The 19,357-nt window shown below is 46.6% G+C and overlaps 1 protein-coding gene across 1 annotated transcript; it reads right to left on the bottom strand.

Moving 5' to 3' along the window:
* Positions 1 to 1,958: 1,958 nt before the first annotated feature.
* On the bottom strand, positions 1,959 to 4,166 carry LOC136522944 (acetyl transferase GW6a-like). Its single transcript, XM_066516739.1, has 3 exons — positions 3,822 to 4,166; positions 3,348 to 3,535; positions 1,959 to 3,044 (listed from the first exon to the last, which is right to left on the bottom strand). Exons 1-3 carry the CDS (start codon positions 4,071 to 4,073, stop codon positions 2,198 to 2,200), a joined length of 1,287 nt encoding a protein of 428 aa, XP_066372836.1. The 5' UTR covers positions 4,074 to 4,166; the 3' UTR covers positions 1,959 to 2,197.
* Positions 4,167 to 19,357: the final 15,191 nt, after the last annotated feature.

Genomic DNA, 19,357 nt, shown 5'->3' with positions numbered 1-19,357 from the left:
TTTGTTAGTAAACATTGTTCACAAATTCACATGTCACTCATAGTTTCATGAACTATATAAGAGACATGTTGATTTGTGAACAATGTTTACTATCACTTTGTTAGATAAAAAAATAACCAAAATAAAAGTTATAGATCTTGATGAGTTATACATCTTTGGTATTCTTCACTTTTTCAGCTGAAATTATTTGGTGTTTTAAAATCTTGTTAGAATTTGTTATTTTTTAAATTTGAAAATTTGAATTGCTCAAACTTTGTCAAACGAAAAGAATGACCAAATCAACACAGTAACTTGATAGGGCATGATTTTAAAAAAATTTAAGAAAAAAATCATCACATTTGGAGTTAGTATGAGGGAGAAAGACTAGTTACAAAATTTACTCAGAGATTAAAAAAAATCACACTGTTTATGATGATCAATGATGAACAAGTGTGATTTGTAGGAGCGGCTGGTGATTGAGCCGCCCCTACAAATCGTAACACCAGAGGCGGCTGGTAAGTGAGCCGCCCTTACAAATCGACCCATTTGTAAGGGCGGCTCGTATCATCCGCCGCTTCTACTGTGCCATTTGTAGGGGCGGCTGGTCTCGTGGGTCCCGAGCATGCCCACTGTAGGGGCGGCTGCATCACCAGCCGTCCCTACAAAAAAATTATCCCGTTGCTACAAACATTTTTTTATAGTGTCTTGCACTTTCTGCGCGCGGCGCCGACGCCGAACAAAGTGAGCAGTGAGCATGACTGCAGCCATGGCCATGTATACCCCCTCCTAGGATTGTGTAGGGGACCAAAGAACCCTAATTCGTTCCAAAAAGCAAAAAAGAACCCTAATGGCCAATGGCAACCCTGCATGAAGGGCCACAACTTGCGAAATGCTTTGGCTAATCTATACAAGCCAGTGCTGTCACTTCTTGAGCTTTAGTTTCGCAGTGGTTCATCGATTGGCCGGACAGGTTCAGGGACCACGCTAACCTAGCTGCTTCTGCAGTTTACTGAGCCGTTTCTGATGAAGTTAAGGCTCTTTTGCAGAGGTCCATCTCCATCCATGGCTTTCTTTGGTCAGAGTATATAGGAGGGGCCTGGACCATCGCCGTCTAGCGCTCATGATCAGTTCCTTGACATGCCATGTTTGGCTGGTACTATGTGAAGATCTGGCTCTAAACTCTCTGAAGCAGGGATGTGAGTGTACTTTCTCCTTGTGTTGTGGAGCTCTCATGCGGCGTTGGTGACATGGACCATGCATCAGATCAACATCATGGAAGCATCAGATCTGCACCAACTGAAAGCTCCTGGTTATTAGTGGGGCACAGGGATTTAGGTGATCTCGGAATAATATTTGACTGATTTTGTGCATGGAATTGATGATGAATAAAGAAGATTTGGTTGCTGAATATAGATCAGGTCGTTGAAGCTGAACTGCTGGGGTTCAGTAACCAAAGTACCTCTCATTATATTTTCGGATTGATTGGTTTCGTCAGTCAAAAGATGGATGGATATTAGTAGCATGATGAATTCTGATTTCTGCGTGATTGGAAGGATGAGCAGATGACAGAAATGCCCTTTTCATCTCCTTTTTCTTTTTTCCCACTGAATATTTCTGCCAACGGTCAATTTGATTAGGACTGCTAGATTTTAAAACTAACCTGAGTTGGAATTCTTCTTATTACTTGTTGCTTATGATTACAATGCTAGGTTAAACTGTAAAAACAAGACCCCCAAGTTCACTTCATTTACTGAAGAGCTTCGTGCACTTATTATATGTACCAAGTCACATTCTGACCAACTGGCGATGTGAATCATTGCAAGCTGTTGCCGTCGTCGTCTCACTGTCAGTGCACGTCGTTTTCGTCTGTGGATACTTGCAGATGCAAATTGCCCTGCGTTTGGAGCGCTTTCAGCCTTGCACCAATTTGCCATGCACAGTTCAGGAAAACAAGCCAACCGATTCTTCTTCCTTGGACATTGATTAGAAAGAAACTAAGACAAACCTCGTCGCTATCCTAAATTCAGAAGCAAATGCTACCGTTACAACCATCATCACTTTAGCTTGGGTGGTTTGATACCACAAATGGCAAGGCAGGTGATTGCCATTGCGGTACCAAGCGTATGTACACGTCTGCAGTCGTCAAAACTTGGGCAGAGGCGAGGAGGTTAGCCCTCTGCCTACACCTGCCATGCATGGCTCGGTGGCCATGGCTACGTCAAAACTCGCGGGGATCGACGAACAGGACCGTCCCGGATGGCGCCGGCGCCGCCCAGCCGTCGTCTTCGTCGCCGTCGGCATTCTTGCTGAGGTTCTTGATGCACCAGACGTCCTCGTCGCAGGAGAAGCGGCGCCACCTCGGGACGGCGGCGGCGGCCGGGTCGTCGGGCGCGACGTCGGCGGCGACGACGGCGCAGGCCGGGTTCTTGCGGGCTACGTTGTGGGCGTGGTGGCAGAGGGAGCGGAGCAGGTCCGGGCCCGCGGGACCGGACATGCGGAGGCCGTAGAGGAGGTAAGCGCCGAAGGGGCGGAAGATGTCCGGGATGGAGGGGACGCGCATCCACGGCGCGCCGCGGTCGAGCGCCCGGAGCGCGGCGAGCGACGCGCGGAGCAGCGCGGGCGCGCCGCGAACGCGGAGGCGCATGGAGCGGGTGGAGTCCCAGACGCTGAGCACGGCGAAGGACGGCGGGGCGGACGGGTCCTGGTCCGGCCCGCTCTCGACGGCCACGAACGTGCCCAGCGTCAACTTGTGGGCGAGCAGCGCCGGCATGTCGGCGGGGAGGAACTCCGTGGCGTGTAGCGGGGACAGGCGCGCGTAGGCCGCGGCCGCCAGCTGCGGCGGCAGCGGGTACACGCGGTGCGCGCTCGGGATGGGCAGGCGGTGCGCGTGCACCGGCCGCCCCAGGAACTCCGGCCGCCGGAACGGCGCGTACCCGAACCGCCCCGTGAACAGCGCCAGCGACGCCGCGTTGCACGTCGTCGTCGCCATCGTCGCGTGTGCCGCGCCGCGCTCACGGCACCACTCCTCTGCGCGCTCCACCAGCGCGGTCGCGATCCCCAGCCGCCTGCAAGGAAAGCGCAATTAACGTGAGCACACAGCCGTTCAAACCATGTGGCGGCAGCGGCGCCTCGAGAACCGTGCGTGCGCCTGCAGTGGACTCCGGTCAACCAGCCGGAACGGTGGGCCCCCGCGGAGCGCCCACCCCGCCGCGGCGCGCGATTAGGCAAGCAGAGAAAGTACGTTGGTGTGGAGCAGAGAAATGGAGGCGTTGTGTTGTGTGCATGCATCCATCCGCATGTGGTGAAAATTGAAGAAACAAAAAGAGAAGTGAAGCGATGCGGACGACATGGCCACCGTGGCAGCGTACCTGTGGGACGGAGAGACCCTGAGGCCGAGGAGGCAGGCCACCTTCACGTACGGCGGCGGCGACAGCTGCTGCTGCTTCGGGTTCGGGGAGGACGAAGGTTTCTGTTTCTTGCCGCCTCCTCTGCTCACCACCCTAACGCAGGCCTTGATGAGCCCGACCATCTCCGCCTCCTCGCCATACTGGGCAACCTGAGCATTGCAAATTCATCAGCCAAGGTACAGAATAATCTGATAAATTGTCACTGTCAAACGCGCGCATCTTTCATTAGTAACAAATTGATCTGTCCCTCTCCCTCAGTGTTTGAACTCCAAACACCATACCACAACGATCGGATTGGTGTGCCAAACAAAAAAATCTGTTCTTTTGTTTATCATTAGTTATGTTATGTGCTTGTTAATTTGGTAGCTTGCTGCTGCGCGTAGATTAGTTTTTTTTTTGAGAGAGTGCGCGTAGATTAGTTAGGCCGCCACTTACCAGCATGACGTGCTCCGGCGCGTGGCGGACCCTCGCCAGCGGGTCGCCGACCAGCTCGACGGAGAGCGACATGCCCTTCTTCTTCTTCCTCAGCTTGCTGCCGCCGCCACTGTCATCGTCGTCGTCGTCGGGTGTGGTGTCGTCGCCGCACAGGCCGACCTGGCACCGGCGCTCGAGCTCCTCGACCGCCGCCAGGTCCCTCTCCATGTCGAACTCCCTCACCCTAAACGACACCTTCTTCTCTCCATCCATGACGCTGACCTCAAACTCAAACGACAGTGTATCTAGCTTAGCTTGTTCGTCGTTGTCGCAACTAGCTTAGCTTAGCTTAGCTTGCTGCGCTGCTGCTCCTCTCCTCTACGACGAGGAGGGCTGGCGGCAAATTTATACAGGTAGCTAGTAGGGAGCTAGAGACGAGCGGGATGAGTGACTGAGCTGAGGGGTATTGTGGCGCCGGGGCAAAATAGTAATCTCCTAGGTGTTAGTGTTGATATCTCCAGCTCGGCCCAACGGCCGAGTTGGACCTTGATCTCGCGTCCGGGGACACCCAACTCTACATAGTTGGTGGCTCCCCGTCGCACCCTTGATCGGGGACGCCCAACCCTACATGGTTGGTGGCCCCGTCGCACTGCGCTATAAAGAGAGGTGAGGGCCGGCGGCTCTAAGTACGAGGTGCACCGTGAGCCGCCACACCCACCGACAAACCCAATCCGATCTAGTGAGGGGCGCGGCCAGCGACGAGAAGCTCCACTGGCGTCTTCACCGCCGCCTCTGCACCACCACTGCACTGCGACTGACCTCAACACCATCACAGCGACACCACCGACCTGGACCACATCACTTTCGCCATGGCTACGTCGAGCTCTTTCTCCAAACCCGCGGATGGTCGGGGACATCTCACCTCTCTTTCTCTCTCTGTCTAGATCATGTTCTAGGAAGGCTTATCCTATATGTAAGGTTGTACCCACTAGATCTATGTCTAGGTGATCCACTATCTCTATCATTGGTATTAGTTGAGCCTTACCTAGTGTGTAGATCTAGACCAGGGTAGAAAGTAGAAGGAAATGATTTGATTTGCGTTTTCGATTCAAACCCTAACCCTAACCTTAACCCTAGAAGAAAGGACGGAGAGGTACGAGCAGACCTACCCGGGTTTCCCTCGCTGCCGTCGCCACCACCATCGTGCGAGAAGAAGAGTTCTCACCACCGGCCGTCCGTTGACGGCGCGCAGGCAGAATGAGCAAGCCCCATCGCAGCGCGTGCGAGGAACTAGGGCACCGTCGCCCAGACCGCTCGACAGTGGCACGCTCAGCCCAAGGCGACCGCGCGCGCTAGCGAGGGGACCGGCTGCGACGCCGCTACCCTTCTCCGGCCGCCATAGGTGGCCGTCACCGCTGCTCCTCCTTTTTTCGGTTGCACGCGGTGAGAGAGAAAAGGAAAGGGGAGAATGCGTTAGGGTTTCAGGGGAGCGGACGGGTCACGTTTTTTATCGGCCGAAAGCCACGGAGGACCGCCTGATCAGATCCGACGGCTGAGAGCAGCCGGGCCGGATTCGGCTCAGGCGAGAAGACGAATTCCCGGCCCAGGCCTAGGTTGTGGCCTGGGCGCGGAGGGAGCGCAGCAGCGTGCGTGGGCTGCTAGGCCACGAGCGCGTGAGGCGCGAGAGGGCCACGGGCCTAATTCCTGAATGGGCCCTATGAACAGTAGAAGAAGAGCTTTACTTTTATAATTTTCAGAAGCATTTATTTGATGGCTTTAAGTCAAATTTGGATGTTTAAATCTCTATTCTTTTTGCACCAACGTGTATATTGTTTAGAGAGTAGATCAGTACATAATGCTTATGAATAAGTTTTTTTTCATGTCTCCGCTGCAAAGTTGATGTTTATTATCTTCTAATTAAATTCGAACCAACGGGAGGATTTAAATTTGAAGAGTAGTTATAGTATTCAGTAAATTATGATATTGTTATTTTTCTGACCAACGTTGATAATAGCAATATTATAATTTTTTTATTCATAAGTTTTTTCATGCATTAGTTATATTTCTGCCCAACGGTGATGTAGAATTGATGTAGAAGCATATTGTATGTTTTAATTTTGATCAACATTAAATTATGGCATACAATTATTATGTCATGTTTTCTCACTTTCTCTGATGATGTTTTCAGGACTCAACCCTATGGCATTCATCTTGCACATTCCACCTCTTGAAGGGGCAACTATCGCGTATGGTGAGACAAGTATGAGTTGGCACTTGCGCTGTCCGAGAATGACCTAGCACTTACCTCTCCGTGTCCTACTGAGCCAGTGGACTCGGTGAGGGCAGAGAATGAAACTGATGCTGATTTCACTGCTCGGCAACGAGATCATGCAGAAGTGAGAATGAAATACGATCTTGATCGTAAGAAGTGGGACATTTTGAACCGCAAGTGCTTGATGGTGGCTAAGTCCACTATTTCAGATACAATAAGGGGATCAATCCTAGATTATGACACCGCCACTGAGTATCTCAAGAAAGTGAAGAGTCAATTTATTGGCTCTTCAAAGGCTTATGCAAGCACCCTGATCAAGAAGTTATTCAATGAGAAATACTCTAGTGGAGGAATAAAGAGCACATATTGAAGATGAGCAACACGGCATCCAAGCTTAAGCCAATGGATTTGGGGCTCAAAGATGAGTTCCTGATTTATTTGGTTTTTGATTCTTTGCCTAAAGAGTATGAAACTTTTGTTGTTAATTATAGCATGCAGCCCGATAAATGGGACATTGAGAAGCTCATTGCCTTGTGTGTGCAAGAAGAGAAGAGGCTATAAAAAGAACTATAAAAAGAACTTTAACAAGAATACCAAACCTCAAGGGAAAGCCCATCAGAATGATCACTATTAGAAGAACAACAATGTCCAAGTTGACAAGGATCAATGCAAATGGTGCAAGAAGTATGGACATCACCAGAAGGACTGTCTAGATTTTCTTAAGGGCCTTTTGAAGAGAGGTGAGGACATTATTACATTCATAGATGTGTCCTTGTATTTAAGTTATTCAAAATCTACTTGGTGGATTGACTTAGGTGCAACTATTTATGTTGCAAATTTATTACAAGGATTCCATACGAGAAGGACCCTGCAAAGAGGAGAAAGAAGAATTAAAGTAGCAAATAGAGTTGAAGCTGAAGTTGAAGCCATTGGAGATATCTCTTTAGAATTAGATGATGGTGTTGTACTTCAGCTTTCAGATGTCCTTTATGTACCCTCCTTACGTAGAAATTTGATAAGTGTTTCACGTCTAGACGATGATGGATATGATTGACATTTTGTTAATGGCAAATATCAGATTATGTTTAATAATAAGTGTGTTGGTCTTGCCTTTCGATAAGACAAGCTTTATTTATTATCACTTTCTGAGAATATGAACGTTGTGAGCACTGAGAATGAGAATGCCTCCTCGTCTATGAATGCAAGAAATAAGCGAAAGAGAGTTCATGATGCATCATCGAAATTATGGCACTATCGTTCAGGCCACATTTTGAGGGGAAGAATAGAGCGATTGATTAAGAAATCAATTCTTCCACCATTAGAATTTTTAGACATAGAATAATGCATTGATTTCATAAAAGGAAAGTATGTTAAGAAAATAAAGAAAGATGCCAAACAAAGCGCAGGAATTTTAGAAATAATTCAGACAAACATTTGTGGTCCTTTTCCTGTGAAGAGTGTGGATGGTTATGATTCATTTATAATATTCACAGATGATTATTCTCGTTATGACTATATTTATCCAATTAAGGAAAGATTAGAAGCATTAGATAAATTTAAGATATTTAAGGCTGAAGTAGAAAATCAGCACAATTTAAAGATTAAGATGGTAAGATCCGATCATGGGGGGAGTACTACGGTCGACACACCTCATATGGCCAAGTTCCTGGACCTTTTGCAAGATTCTTATAGGAAAATATCATAGTTGCCCAGTACTCTACACCGGGCGAGCCTCAGCAGAATGGAGTAGCTGAAAGACGCAACCGTACCTTAATGGATATGGTGAGAAGTATGATAAGTTACTCTACTCTACCGATAAGTTTATTGATGGAGGTGTTAAAAACCACCATTTATATTCTTAATCGAGTGCCAAGCAAGTCGGTGCTCAAAACACCATATGAGTTGTGGATAGGAAAGGAACCCTCACTGAACTATTTACGTATGTGGGGCTGTCCAGCTAAGGCTAAAGTCTTTAACACAAACATAGGGAAGCTGGACTCTAAGATAGTCAGTTGCCATTTAATTGGCTATCCAGAAAAGTCAAAAGGTTATCGCTTCTATTGTCCTGACAGACATATGAAGTTTGTAGAAACAAGACACGCTGTGTTCTTGGAGGATAATATGGTCAGGGGGAGCATGGTAGTGCGAGAAATTAACCTAGAGGAGAAGCGGGTACATGTGCCTACTCCAATGGTTCAGGAGCCATTCTTCACGCTACCTATTATTGCTGCACCAATAGTACAAGACACTGTAGTAACAGCACATGTTGTTAGTTCTCCCGTGGCGATAATGAATGAACATGAGGAATCTATCCTTCAGGATTCTGTAGAACCCATTGTGACACATGAGGAAGAGCAACAACAGCCTCATATAGAACAAGCATCAACTAACGAGGCCCCTAGAAGGTCTCAAAGAGTCAGAAAACTAGCCATTCCTGATGACTACGAAGTCTATGAATGTGAAGAATCTCAAATAGAGGGTGATCCCACCTCATTTGAAGAAGTCATAAGAAGCGCTCACTCATCAAAGTGGCTTGAATCCATGCAAGATGAAATGAGATCAATGAATACCAACGGTGTTTGGAACTTAGAAACAATTCCTAAAGGAGCTAAGACGGTAGGCTGTAAATAGATCTACAAAACTAAATATGACTCCAAATGGAATGTAGAAAGATTTAAAGCGCGACTTATGACGAAATGCTTCACGCAAAGAGAAGGTTTAGATTATAATGAGATATTTTCTCTAGTCTCATGTATGGATTCTTTTAGAATTATAATGGCGCTTGTAGCACTTTATGATTTAGAATTACATAAGATGTATGTAAAGACGGTGTTCCTAAACGAGGATTTTGGAGAAAAATGTTTACATGGCACAACCAAAAGATTTTATTGTGGAAGGAAAAGAACGTATGGGATGTCGCCTGAAGAAATCTATTTACAGATTAAAACAAGCATCAAGACAATGGTATTTAAAGTTTGATAGCACAAGGAAGTTTGGGTTTCAAGAAAATATAGAGGACAATTGCGTTTATGCAAAGTTTAAGAATGAGAAATACATTTTCCTAATCTTGTACATGGATGACATCTTACTTGCTAGTAGTGATGTTAATCTACTACTAAAAACGAAGTTCTTGTCCTCGAATTTTGATATGAAGGATCTTGGTGAAGCTTCGTTCGTTCTAGGAATATAGATTCACCGAGATAGAAGTAATGGGGTTTTAGGATTATCACAAAAGGCATACTTAGAAAAGGTTTTAAAGAAATACAGTATGCAAAATTATAAACCTTCACCTGCTCCCATAGTCAAGGGCGATAGATTTGGGGAATTCCGATGTCCTAGGAACCAATATGAGATCGATCAAATGAAAGCGGTTCCATATGCTTCAGCTGTCGGAAGTTTATAGTATGCTCAAGTGTGTACACGCCCGGACTTAGCGTTTGTTACCGGGTTACTTGGTAGGTATCAGAGTAATCCAGGAATAGAACACTGAAGACTAGTAAAGAAAGTTTTGCGTGACTTGTAAGGCACAAAAGGCCTCATGCTAACATACAAAAGATCTGATTTCCTACATATAGAGGGGTATTCAGATTTAGATTATTGTCGCAGTATGTTATGCTCACAATAATAAGTCAAGTGGTGCTGCCAAACACATTGACATAAAGTATTATGTTATGAAAGACAAAGTCCGGGATCATATAATTAGTCTTGAGCATATAAGTACAGTAAAGATGCTCGCTGATCCGCTTACAAAAGGCTTACCACCCAACGTGTTTAGAGAACACTTAGCTGGCATGGGTTTAAGGGAAAGCCTATGATTCCCGGATAATAAGGGTCCTAGTTGAGAACCTGTTTCAAAACAGAGAGGTGCATTGTAGTTGTTAATCTAATGGCACTGACCGTGACAATGAGGCACACTCTATGCACTGATCTATGATGAAATAGGAAAAAGATAAAGTAAGTTAAGTTTATATAATAAGATGAGATTAAGAGGGAGATTGTTAGTGTTGATCTCTCCAGCTCGGTCCCAACGGCCGAGTTGGGCCTTGACCTCGCGTCCCTGATCGGGGGCGCCCAACCCTACATGGTTGGTGGGCCCTCGTCGCACTACACTATAAAGAGAGATGGAGGACCGGCGGTTCTAAGTACGAGGTTCACCGTGAGCCGCCACACCCACCGACAAACCCAATCCGATCTAGTGAGGGGCGCAGCCAGCGACTGGGAAGCTCCAGTACCGTCTTCACCGCCGCCTCTGCGCCACCACTGCATTGCGACTGACCTTAACACCGTCACCGTGACACCATCCGACCCGGACCTGCATCACTCTCGTCATGGCTACGTCAAGTTCTTCCTCCAAGCCCAGCTGATGGTCGGTGACATCTCACCTTCCTTCCTCTCTCTCTGTTTAGATCATGTTCTAGGAAGTCTTATTCCGTATATAAGGTTATACCCGCTAGATCTATGTCTAGGACGATCCACTAGGCGCAACGCAAGGACTGACGAGCGATGGAGAACTGAACAAAGAAAAACGGCATAGTAGCAACCATCCCTCTTGGATTTGACTAGTAGCAAAAATAGAGCTGATTTAACGGCCTGGCTTATTTTTTTCAGATATAAAGCCTAATCTACCTGAACTGAAGTGGGCACTATTTTACTCAGCAGATGTAAAAACATATGCACATGTACCTATTGCTCTATAAGTTTATATATTCTCATATATTCTGCTATTGTTCAAGTGAAGTTTGGCTCTGTTTGCTGCAACTAAAGTAGCTGCTGCTGCAAAGGCCCCTCAGCAATCAGCAGGCACTGCACAGCATCTTGGCTAGCTGCAGCAGCCGGTTCTTTAGTTTCAAGCACTCGGAAATTACCTGAAACTCACACTAATTAAGTGTGTGCTTACAAGTAATAATCCACACACAGTGTGCTTACAGCTCGAACACAGTCATTGCACACTGTGTGGCGAGAGGTGGATCCACTACTACACAAACTTTACTGGAGGCGGGCGTTTTCGGTTTTCCGCGGCGGGCAAAGCCGTCCGCCGCGGCCTAGAGGCCACGGTAAATCGTGGCTTAAGCCGCCCGCCGCGGTTAACCGATTTACCGCGGCGGGCGGTGTAACGTGCCCGCTACGGTAAATATACTTTTACCACGGCGGGCACGTTACACCGCCCGCCGCGGTAAATTATTTTACCGCGGCGGACACATTTTGTAGCCCGCCGCGGTTATGTTGATTAGCCGTGGTGGGCTTTATTATTTGCCCGCCTCGGTAAATTATTTCCTAAATTAAAAAAATAATACAGCAGGCATATAAATTCAAATAAAATACAGCAGGCATATAAATTCAAATTCAAATCACATCCAGATTTCACAGATTAAACTTAAAAAGTATGCAGGACATTACACATGAGATAATATACATATATATACATTCACTTAGTCATTCTTGTCATCGTTAATTCATTACATTTACATATTAAAGTCGTTATACATGCGCTAAGGTGTAATCCTGCGGACGCATCATCGTGGGCCTATTTCCTCAGCCTCTCGTACTCCGGTAAAATCGCTAGCGGGCTGTTCTCATTGAAGAACGTGCCCCCTTCAAGCACGCATTTGTCTAAGACAAACTTACATATGTCCGCCTTTGTCTGTTTGAAGCTGTGTTGGGTGCTCTGCATGTCTCTCGACCAGTTCAATTCATTCTTGAGCACCCTCCAACTGCTGCTGTACTGCTTGCACACCCTCAGGAACTCACAGGCGTAGAAGCCACAGGTTCGTGATCCTACCGGTTGTTTGGCACACTGCATGATCGATACACAAGCATTACAACACATGCATTAGAACGCATATGAACGGAAAGCACAATTAAACCTTTCAAATACTTACCAGAAAGTTGCGTCTGATTTTGATGCGGTTCTTATGCTTAGCCTTAAATTTCTCTGTTCTTCGATCATAGCATTCATGATCCTTCACGTACTCCTTATAAGCGCTATACAAAATGTACTAGTATTAGGTAGGGCATTAGAACGCATATGAGAAGACAGTTCAGTCACTTACACTCTGAGGCAATCTTCAAAGGCCTTGTACCCTTTTAAGTTTGGCACTGTCAACGAATCAAATACGCAGGCCCTGCCATCCTGAGGGTAGATGATAAATGCAACCCAGTGACCCTCGAGGCCTTGGCTGCGCCATTGAAACAAAATACAGGTTACGACGAGAAATAATAATACTAGCTAGCTACCCACTTATATCTACAGGCATGTCTTCGACTTACCCAAAGTGGTAGGCAGCTAGGATACACCCATTTCCCCTGATCTTCTTCATTGCTCCTAGTATGTATCTTGAAATGTTTAACTTCTCATTGTCCATCAGTTTCTTCCTATGCGCCTCTCTCTGTCGCTTGGTCAAGTCTTTCATGGTTGGATGGTTGTCATCTAGGTGGTAACCAATGATGATTCTTTGAGCAATATGCATTGGAGATAGATAGATAACATCAAGTTTTAGTTCCTTGGATATATAGGCCATCAACCTGCAAGGACAAGCCATTGTGGCATATATAAGTAGTCTTGACCGATTCAAAGGCAGGTGATATGTGAAACTCGCAATTCATCACTTACATAGAGAATAAGGTGACTTGGGCGATGTTAAGGTCTTGTTCCCGCAGTAGTCTATACATGTCGTGGAAGTCCACGGGGAGTTCTACATCGTTGCCGGGCAAGTGAAAGTACTCCGCCACAACCTTGACTAGAAAACCATACAGGCCAGCTTTTGCCGCTTCCATGTACCAGAGATGAAACCTCCTTGTCTCCCACCTTTCCTCGTCGACGAGTTGGGCCTTGGTTATCATGAACTTCCCATGCTCGTAATGGCCGGGGCAGTCATCCGATTCAGGAAATAGATGGAAAGGTGATCTCGGCCTGGGATAGAAATGTTAGTACCATATTATGGCAAAGAAAAGTTATTAGCAAATTATGCTCGCCGCTACCATACCTTTGGAACTCAAGTGAGTATGTGAGCTGCCCTTGGTCGCCTTTAGTCTTCGCCGGCGGTGGAGGACAGTGGCTTGTGCTCGCAATGGCAGCAGGCGGTGTCTTTGCCCCCGGTTCCTCCGTGCCTCTCGGTCCTTTGCTCGTGCCCTTAGACGGACTGCCGGGAGGTGGAGGTGGACTTGAGGTTGGAGGAGGAGAACGAGGGTGAGGGCTTGTGCCTCCCGGTCCTTTGCTCGTGCCCTTAGACGGACTGCCGGGAGGTGGAGGTGGACTTGTTGTTGGAGGAGGAGAACGAGGGTGAGGGCTTGTGCCTTGGGGTGAGTTCCTTCCCTTGTCATCCCCGTCATTGCCTTCGTCATCGCCGTCGCCGTGATCCGGATCATCGGGGGGACAAGATCCGGCAATGGATGGTTATGATGCTGGTGTCGCCGTCAGCGTAGAAGTCGGTGTCGAGAGAATGATCTCTATGTCGTCCTTGTTCCACAGGACTTCGGAACCCAAGGCAGCTCTAAGGATCGTTACCCCTTCTGCAGTTGGATATTCTATTTCAAATTCTTTGTATTCGGTCGCATACCATGTAAGTATCACGGTAGCATAGTTGGCAGGGATCTAGTCTTGGTTGAAATCTTTGATATCTTCTTTGGGGTGCATGTAACCCTCACCCACGGTCAACTTTTTCACCCTGCCGGACGGGATCGTGAGGTGGACGCGCATGGGTTTCCGGATGTCGTCGACGGGGTGCGTTGGGCGATCCTCGATCATCGGCAGTGGCTGCCCTTGTGTCTGCCCTTGTGGAACTTGAGGCAGGGCCACGCCAGCCTGGCGAAGCATCTGTGACCTCATCGACACCATATCTGGGTCATTGCTCGTGAAGGCTTCTTTTATGGACCGGCTGATCATTTCGGCCACGCCTTGATCATAGCCCTTCTGAAAGATGCCCTCCTTGTACCTCTGCCTTGACCGGTACGTGGCAGCGTCGGATTGCCATGACTCCACTGAGTTCCAGCTCATCTTCGACGACATGCCACGGACGACATGCCACGGACGACATGCCATGACTCCACTGAGTTCCAGCCTCGGTAAATCAACTCTTTACCGCGGCGGTCAGTTTAAAGAGCCCGCCACGGTAAATCGTATTAACCGCGGCGGGCGATTCATACCGCCCGCCGCGGTAAATAACGATTTCCTGCGGCGGGCAAGTAAGGTGGCCCGCCGCGGTAAACCATTTTCCCGCAGCGGGCGCCTCGGTGGCCGGCCGGCCACCGGTTAACCGTGACGGGCAAAAGAGGTGCCCGCCACGGAGCCCATTTTAGGCCACTGCTGCGTAAATTGATTCCTGTAGTAGTGATCTTCGGCTTCGTTCCCGACCATTCTCGAGGAGATTCCTTCGCGTAGTAGCATGTGAGTGAAACCACTAGAATCCTGCATTCTGGCAGCATGGCAAAAATAAGTAGGCACCTTTCCGAATTAGGGGTCCTGGAAATGGAGCCGCGCGACTGATGAGTGTATATATATTTGGAACCGTACCTTCCTTCTTTTTCGCGAGCCCAGATTTCAATAATCCTATACATATCACCTGTTTCGCATGAATTCCACATAAATTTCAGCAGAAGATGCAAGCACACACAGCACAACAACACCTGAAGTAGTTTCTCCATTCCAAATCAGGGACATAAAAGTTTATAGTTTCTAATACTGACTAAAGCAAGACCTGTGAGTTGTTAAATGCTTAATGGTTTTGTCTGTCATTGGCACCTCCATGTCGTCCAGTGGGAGCTGTTCTTTTGTCCAGCAACCAGTCTACGTCCATGTCGTCGCTCTCATATACAAATACAATTGGCCACCTGAACAGAACAGCTAGCGTACAGACGAGAAACAGGCTTGGATTTGTATAAACACCCATGTCGCGTCCATATATCGACAGAGGATGTTTCTTGGACAAATTAAATGATGTCGTCTATGTCTACGCCACGCCCGCTTTGTTTATATATATGCCTTCTACGTGGAATTTGCTTGCCTGCCGTGTGTTTTGCATCGTCGTCGTCTGGTCTGGTCTGGTTGGGATGATATAAAGCCGAGCTAGCTGATTTGCATTATGTTATGCGTCGCCTAGCCCAGCCCATTCAACGGTCAACAAGAGCTTTGAACAGCCACCAGACCAGAGAGCACGAGAGCAGCACAGATTGTTTAACAAAGTGATGGCATCTAGGCAGCAATCCAAGCAGATCAGAGGGGATATGAGCACAAAAAGCTGTAGCAAAGTGTGGAGTATAGACCATGTTTTGTCAAGTGACTAGGGGGGTTTAACGACAGGACATGTGTGTAGTACGTGTACTGGAGCGGAGTTAACTTGCATTTGGCCTAATTGGCGCGTCAAGAGTACAGAGCTTCTTGGCAGTTTGCATGCATCACCATCCCCTTTTTGACCCTCACGGGCTCAATTTCCTTGCAGGCTCTGGCTCCTTTCCAACTGGTGACAGGTGGCCCGCCCGGCCCTTGGTTGCTTGTGCCTTTCCCTAACCCTAGCTAGCTTTTGCAAAAAAGATTGTGTTCATGGGGCATAGATTAATGGAAGCATGCAAAGACATGGAAAGGAGCGAGAGGAGGAAGAGGGTTAGGGAGGAGGACTGTAGGAGGGTCAAAAGGCATTTGTTTGATGGGCAGAAATATACGCGTTGATTATTGGTGTTTGATTTGTTTAATGACGCCGCCGCCGTTGTTGCATGACTCAAGAGACTGAATAGTCAAATCTTTGCTGATCACTTACTGTGTCAGTTGGACTGGCTTCTAGCGCGTGGTGTTTCGTTGTCCAAACCTCTTTAAGTGTCAGTTGGACTGGCTTCTAGCGCGTGGTGTTTCGTTGTCCAAACCTCTTTTACTTGAAGAGTCCAAGTTGTGGTTTACTAGTGTCTTTCGCGAGTCACGACCAGTCCGCGTAAAATATGAGTGAAGTGATTTCTGTGCAACTGCTAGTCTAGACGCGATTTGTCAATATATGAGCAAAGTCAATGCATGTACGTAGTTGCATTCGTCAAACATATATAGGAGACTCAGACAAGGTATGTATGAACAAGCTAGTAGTAGCTAGGAGTTGGTCTTGTCTCTAATTATATATACTAGCTCGTTGCATACTTAACCTTATAAGTATTGGCATGCAAACTAGCTAGGTACTCCATCAATGTTCAAACAGTTTGAAACTTTGGATCGCCCTAATAAATAACTTTTTTCAAAGTTCTTTTTGTGGGGTTTCAACAGTTGGAGGGTGTCACCGTGAGGTTATCATGGTAAGCTACCATCAACAGTTGGAGGGGTGTCCGTTATCCGATTTTGTAATTTTAGGTTAAAAATCCAATGACCAACATGTGTAAATTAAAGGTTGTTGAAAAATATATTTTACCCCTTTATGTTATATAGTAGGTCAAACTTGGGATTGTTAGACTCAGGTCCCGAGGAAACGTGATTTTGTCCATTATTTTTAGAAGAAGTATTTCTTAATGAATTAACATTTATGTACAACCCCGGTGCAAAAAAGAATGTAATTCTTCTTTTTCAGGAGTCAAACTTTTTTTTAGTTTAACCAATCAATACAAAAAATACTAATATTTACGATATCGAATAAGTATCTATGGAATATATTTTAATAGTAAATCTATTTGGAGATATTAGGTCCTCTTTGGAAGACTTCTCGAGGGCCTTCAGTTTGGACTTCTATGGCTTTTCAGGTCAAACCTTGCCAAACACTAGCTCATAAAAACGGTTCTGCAAGAGAAGACGCAGAGGAAGAAGCAGATTTGGCTTATGTTGATGTTTATGTTGAAATGGTGTGAGAGAAAAACATTATTTCGTGACTGAAAAAGTAGTGCTGAATAAGCTCAAGCGAACAGTGTTAAAATCTAAATGGTTAATACTATTTTATTATAAATTTGATTAAAACCTATGTTTTGTGTGAGAGAGGGGGGATGGGGAGGGTGTAGTATACACATACGGAGTAATACACTGGCACATGCACTAGTAGAGAACACACCTTTGATCCTCGGTCAAAATGGGCTCTAGTCCCGATTTTTTTTGCGCCCGGGACTAGAAATACCTTTAGTCCCGGTTGGTGGCTCCAACCGGGAGTAAAGGTCCCTGCCCAACGGCTACTGCGCCAGACAGAGGTGGCAGGGACCTTTAGTCCCGGTTGGAGCCACCAACCGGGACTAAATGTAGACTTTTACTCCCGGTTGGTGGCTCCAACCGGGAGTAAAGGTCTACTCCCGGGCCGTGGCTGCGCCCGGGGTTGGAAAGTTACCTTTAGTCCCGGTTGGAGCCACCAACCGGGACTAAAGGTCCCCCCTTTATATTCCGGCCGTCTCCTTTCTCCCCGAGCCCGAGCTCAGCACATTTTGAAGCTCACAGCAGTAGTGTTCTTGCTTCCTCCCTCCCTCCATTGTTCCTCCATCCATTCTTCGATTCCTCCGTCGATTTCTTCGATTTCTCCGTTGATTCTTCAGTTGTAAAGGTTACCAATCTCATACTCTCATTTTTCACCATTGTCTTATCTCATTTTGTTCACTATATATATATGGTTCTTTATTGTGGTTTTTTTCATTTGTAAGCAATTTGAGCTTAAAATCACTTCAAGCTTGCATATTTACATGAAAGAAGGTTAAAGTGGCTAGTTGAACTTGCGGACCGTGTTCATCTCGGCGACCATGTTCTCTGCCGAGCGGTAACGGACGTCAAGGAGGAGCTTTGATTCTACGAGGGAGAACGGCAACGGTCGTGGAAGACCGTGTTCCCTTCCTCGTAGAATCGAAGCTCTTCCGTGGCAAGTACGGTGACGTCCGGTGGAGAAATGCTCGCCGAGATGATCACGTAAGCAAGTTCAACTAGTACGGATGGTTATTTATTCATATGTCCCGATATCGTCGCAGTAGTCTGTCAATCACCGTACTTTTTATTTTAACTTTTTATGAAATAAAAACTTAGAAAATAGTTAGAAAATTATAGAAAATCCGTACTAGTTGAACTTGCGGACCGTGTTCAGCTCGGCGAGCATGTTCTCTGTCGAGCGGTAACGGACATCAAGGAGGAGCTTTGATTCTACGAGGGAGAGCGACAACGGTCGTGGGAGACCGTGTTCCCTTCCTCGTAGAATCGAAGCTCTTCCTTGACCAAGTACGGTGCCGTCCGGTGGAGAAATGCTCGCCGAGATGATCACGTAAGCAAGTTCAACAATACGGATGGTTATTTATTCACATGTCCCAATATCGTCGCAGTAGTCTGTCAATCACCGTACTTTTTATTTTAACTTTTTATGAAATGAAAAACTTAGAAAATAGTTAGAAAATTATAGAAAATCCTTACTAGTTGAACTAGCGGACCGTGTTCATTTCGGCGAGCATGTTCTCTGCGGAGCGGTAACGGACGTCAAGGAGGAGCTTTGATTCTACGAGGGAGAGCGGCAACGGTCGTGGAAGACCGTGTTCCCTTCCTCGTGGAATTGGAGCTCTTCCGTGGCCAAGTACGGTGCCGTCCGGTGGAGAAATGCTCGCCGAGATGATCACGTAAGCAAGGTCAACTAGTACGGATGGTTATTTATTCACACGTCCCGATATCATCGCAGTAGTCTGTTATGTGTGTACACTCCCATTCTTCTGTTAATTTGCGGAAATATCATGTGAATTACTTACCTGCCGCAGTAAAAGACGAGAACACAATGACCATTAAAAATATCATTGTTTAGAGATCTAGATAATTTTATAGTTTCTTAATTTTATTTGTTTATAAAAGGAGAAATTTATAGTGTATTAAAAATGAGTATAGAGAGTAGATGGCAACTGCTTCCGGGTCCTCGGCCTCTCATGGGTTTCCAAAGCGACTTAGGCCGGGCCTCCCTCTCATTCCATGCGGCAAGTGTCGTGATGAGACGAAGATTGTGATGAAGTACCGAGTGAAGAAGGAGGGTCCCAACAAGGATCGTATCTTCTACAAGTGTCCGGATCGCAATGTGAGTTATTTTATCGTATTTAATGATTATGGTTAGTTTATACCTATTTTCATGATGGTTGTGATTAAAGTTCTAATTTTTTGTTTTAATTTCAGTGGGATGACAGTGGACGATGTTCAGGCTTCTACTGGGAGGAAGAGTATGTTGAACTCGTGTAAAAATATCTTGCACAACAGGCAGATACGGCGGCTAATGAGGCAGTGATCCAGCCGAAGAAGCCCAAAGATGTTGCACAATCGGGGGATCTGTCTGTTTTAGTTGAGATTGGTCGTGAAATCCTAGTGCTACTGAAATGTATTTTAGCTTTAGTT

Source organism: Miscanthus floridulus, chromosome 18 (genome assembly GCF_019320115.1).
Source record: "Miscanthus floridulus cultivar M001 chromosome 18, ASM1932011v1, whole genome shotgun sequence".
Classification (NCBI taxonomy): domain Eukaryota; kingdom Viridiplantae; phylum Streptophyta; class Magnoliopsida; order Poales; family Poaceae; genus Miscanthus; species Miscanthus floridulus.
The sequence above is the reverse complement of the archived record's forward strand: the minus strand, read 5'-3'. Positions and strand labels throughout refer to the sequence as shown.

What these genes read in the sequence shown, in the direction of transcription:
- LOC136522944 (XM_066516739.1), bottom strand. Translation starts at nt 4,073, where the DNA reads ATGGATGGAGAGAAGAAGGTGTCGTTTAGGGTGAGGGAGTTCGACATG. An exon ending in CGCCGGAGCACGTCATGCTG is followed by an intron (nt 3,536 to 3,821) that starts GTAAGTGGCGGC and finishes TGCAATGCTCAG; the next exon opens with GTTGCCCAGTATGGCGAGGA. An exon ending in AGGGTCTCTCCGTCCCACAG is followed by an intron (nt 3,045 to 3,347) that starts GTACGCTGCCAC and finishes CTTTCCTTGCAG; the next exon opens with GCGGCTGGGGATCGCGACCG.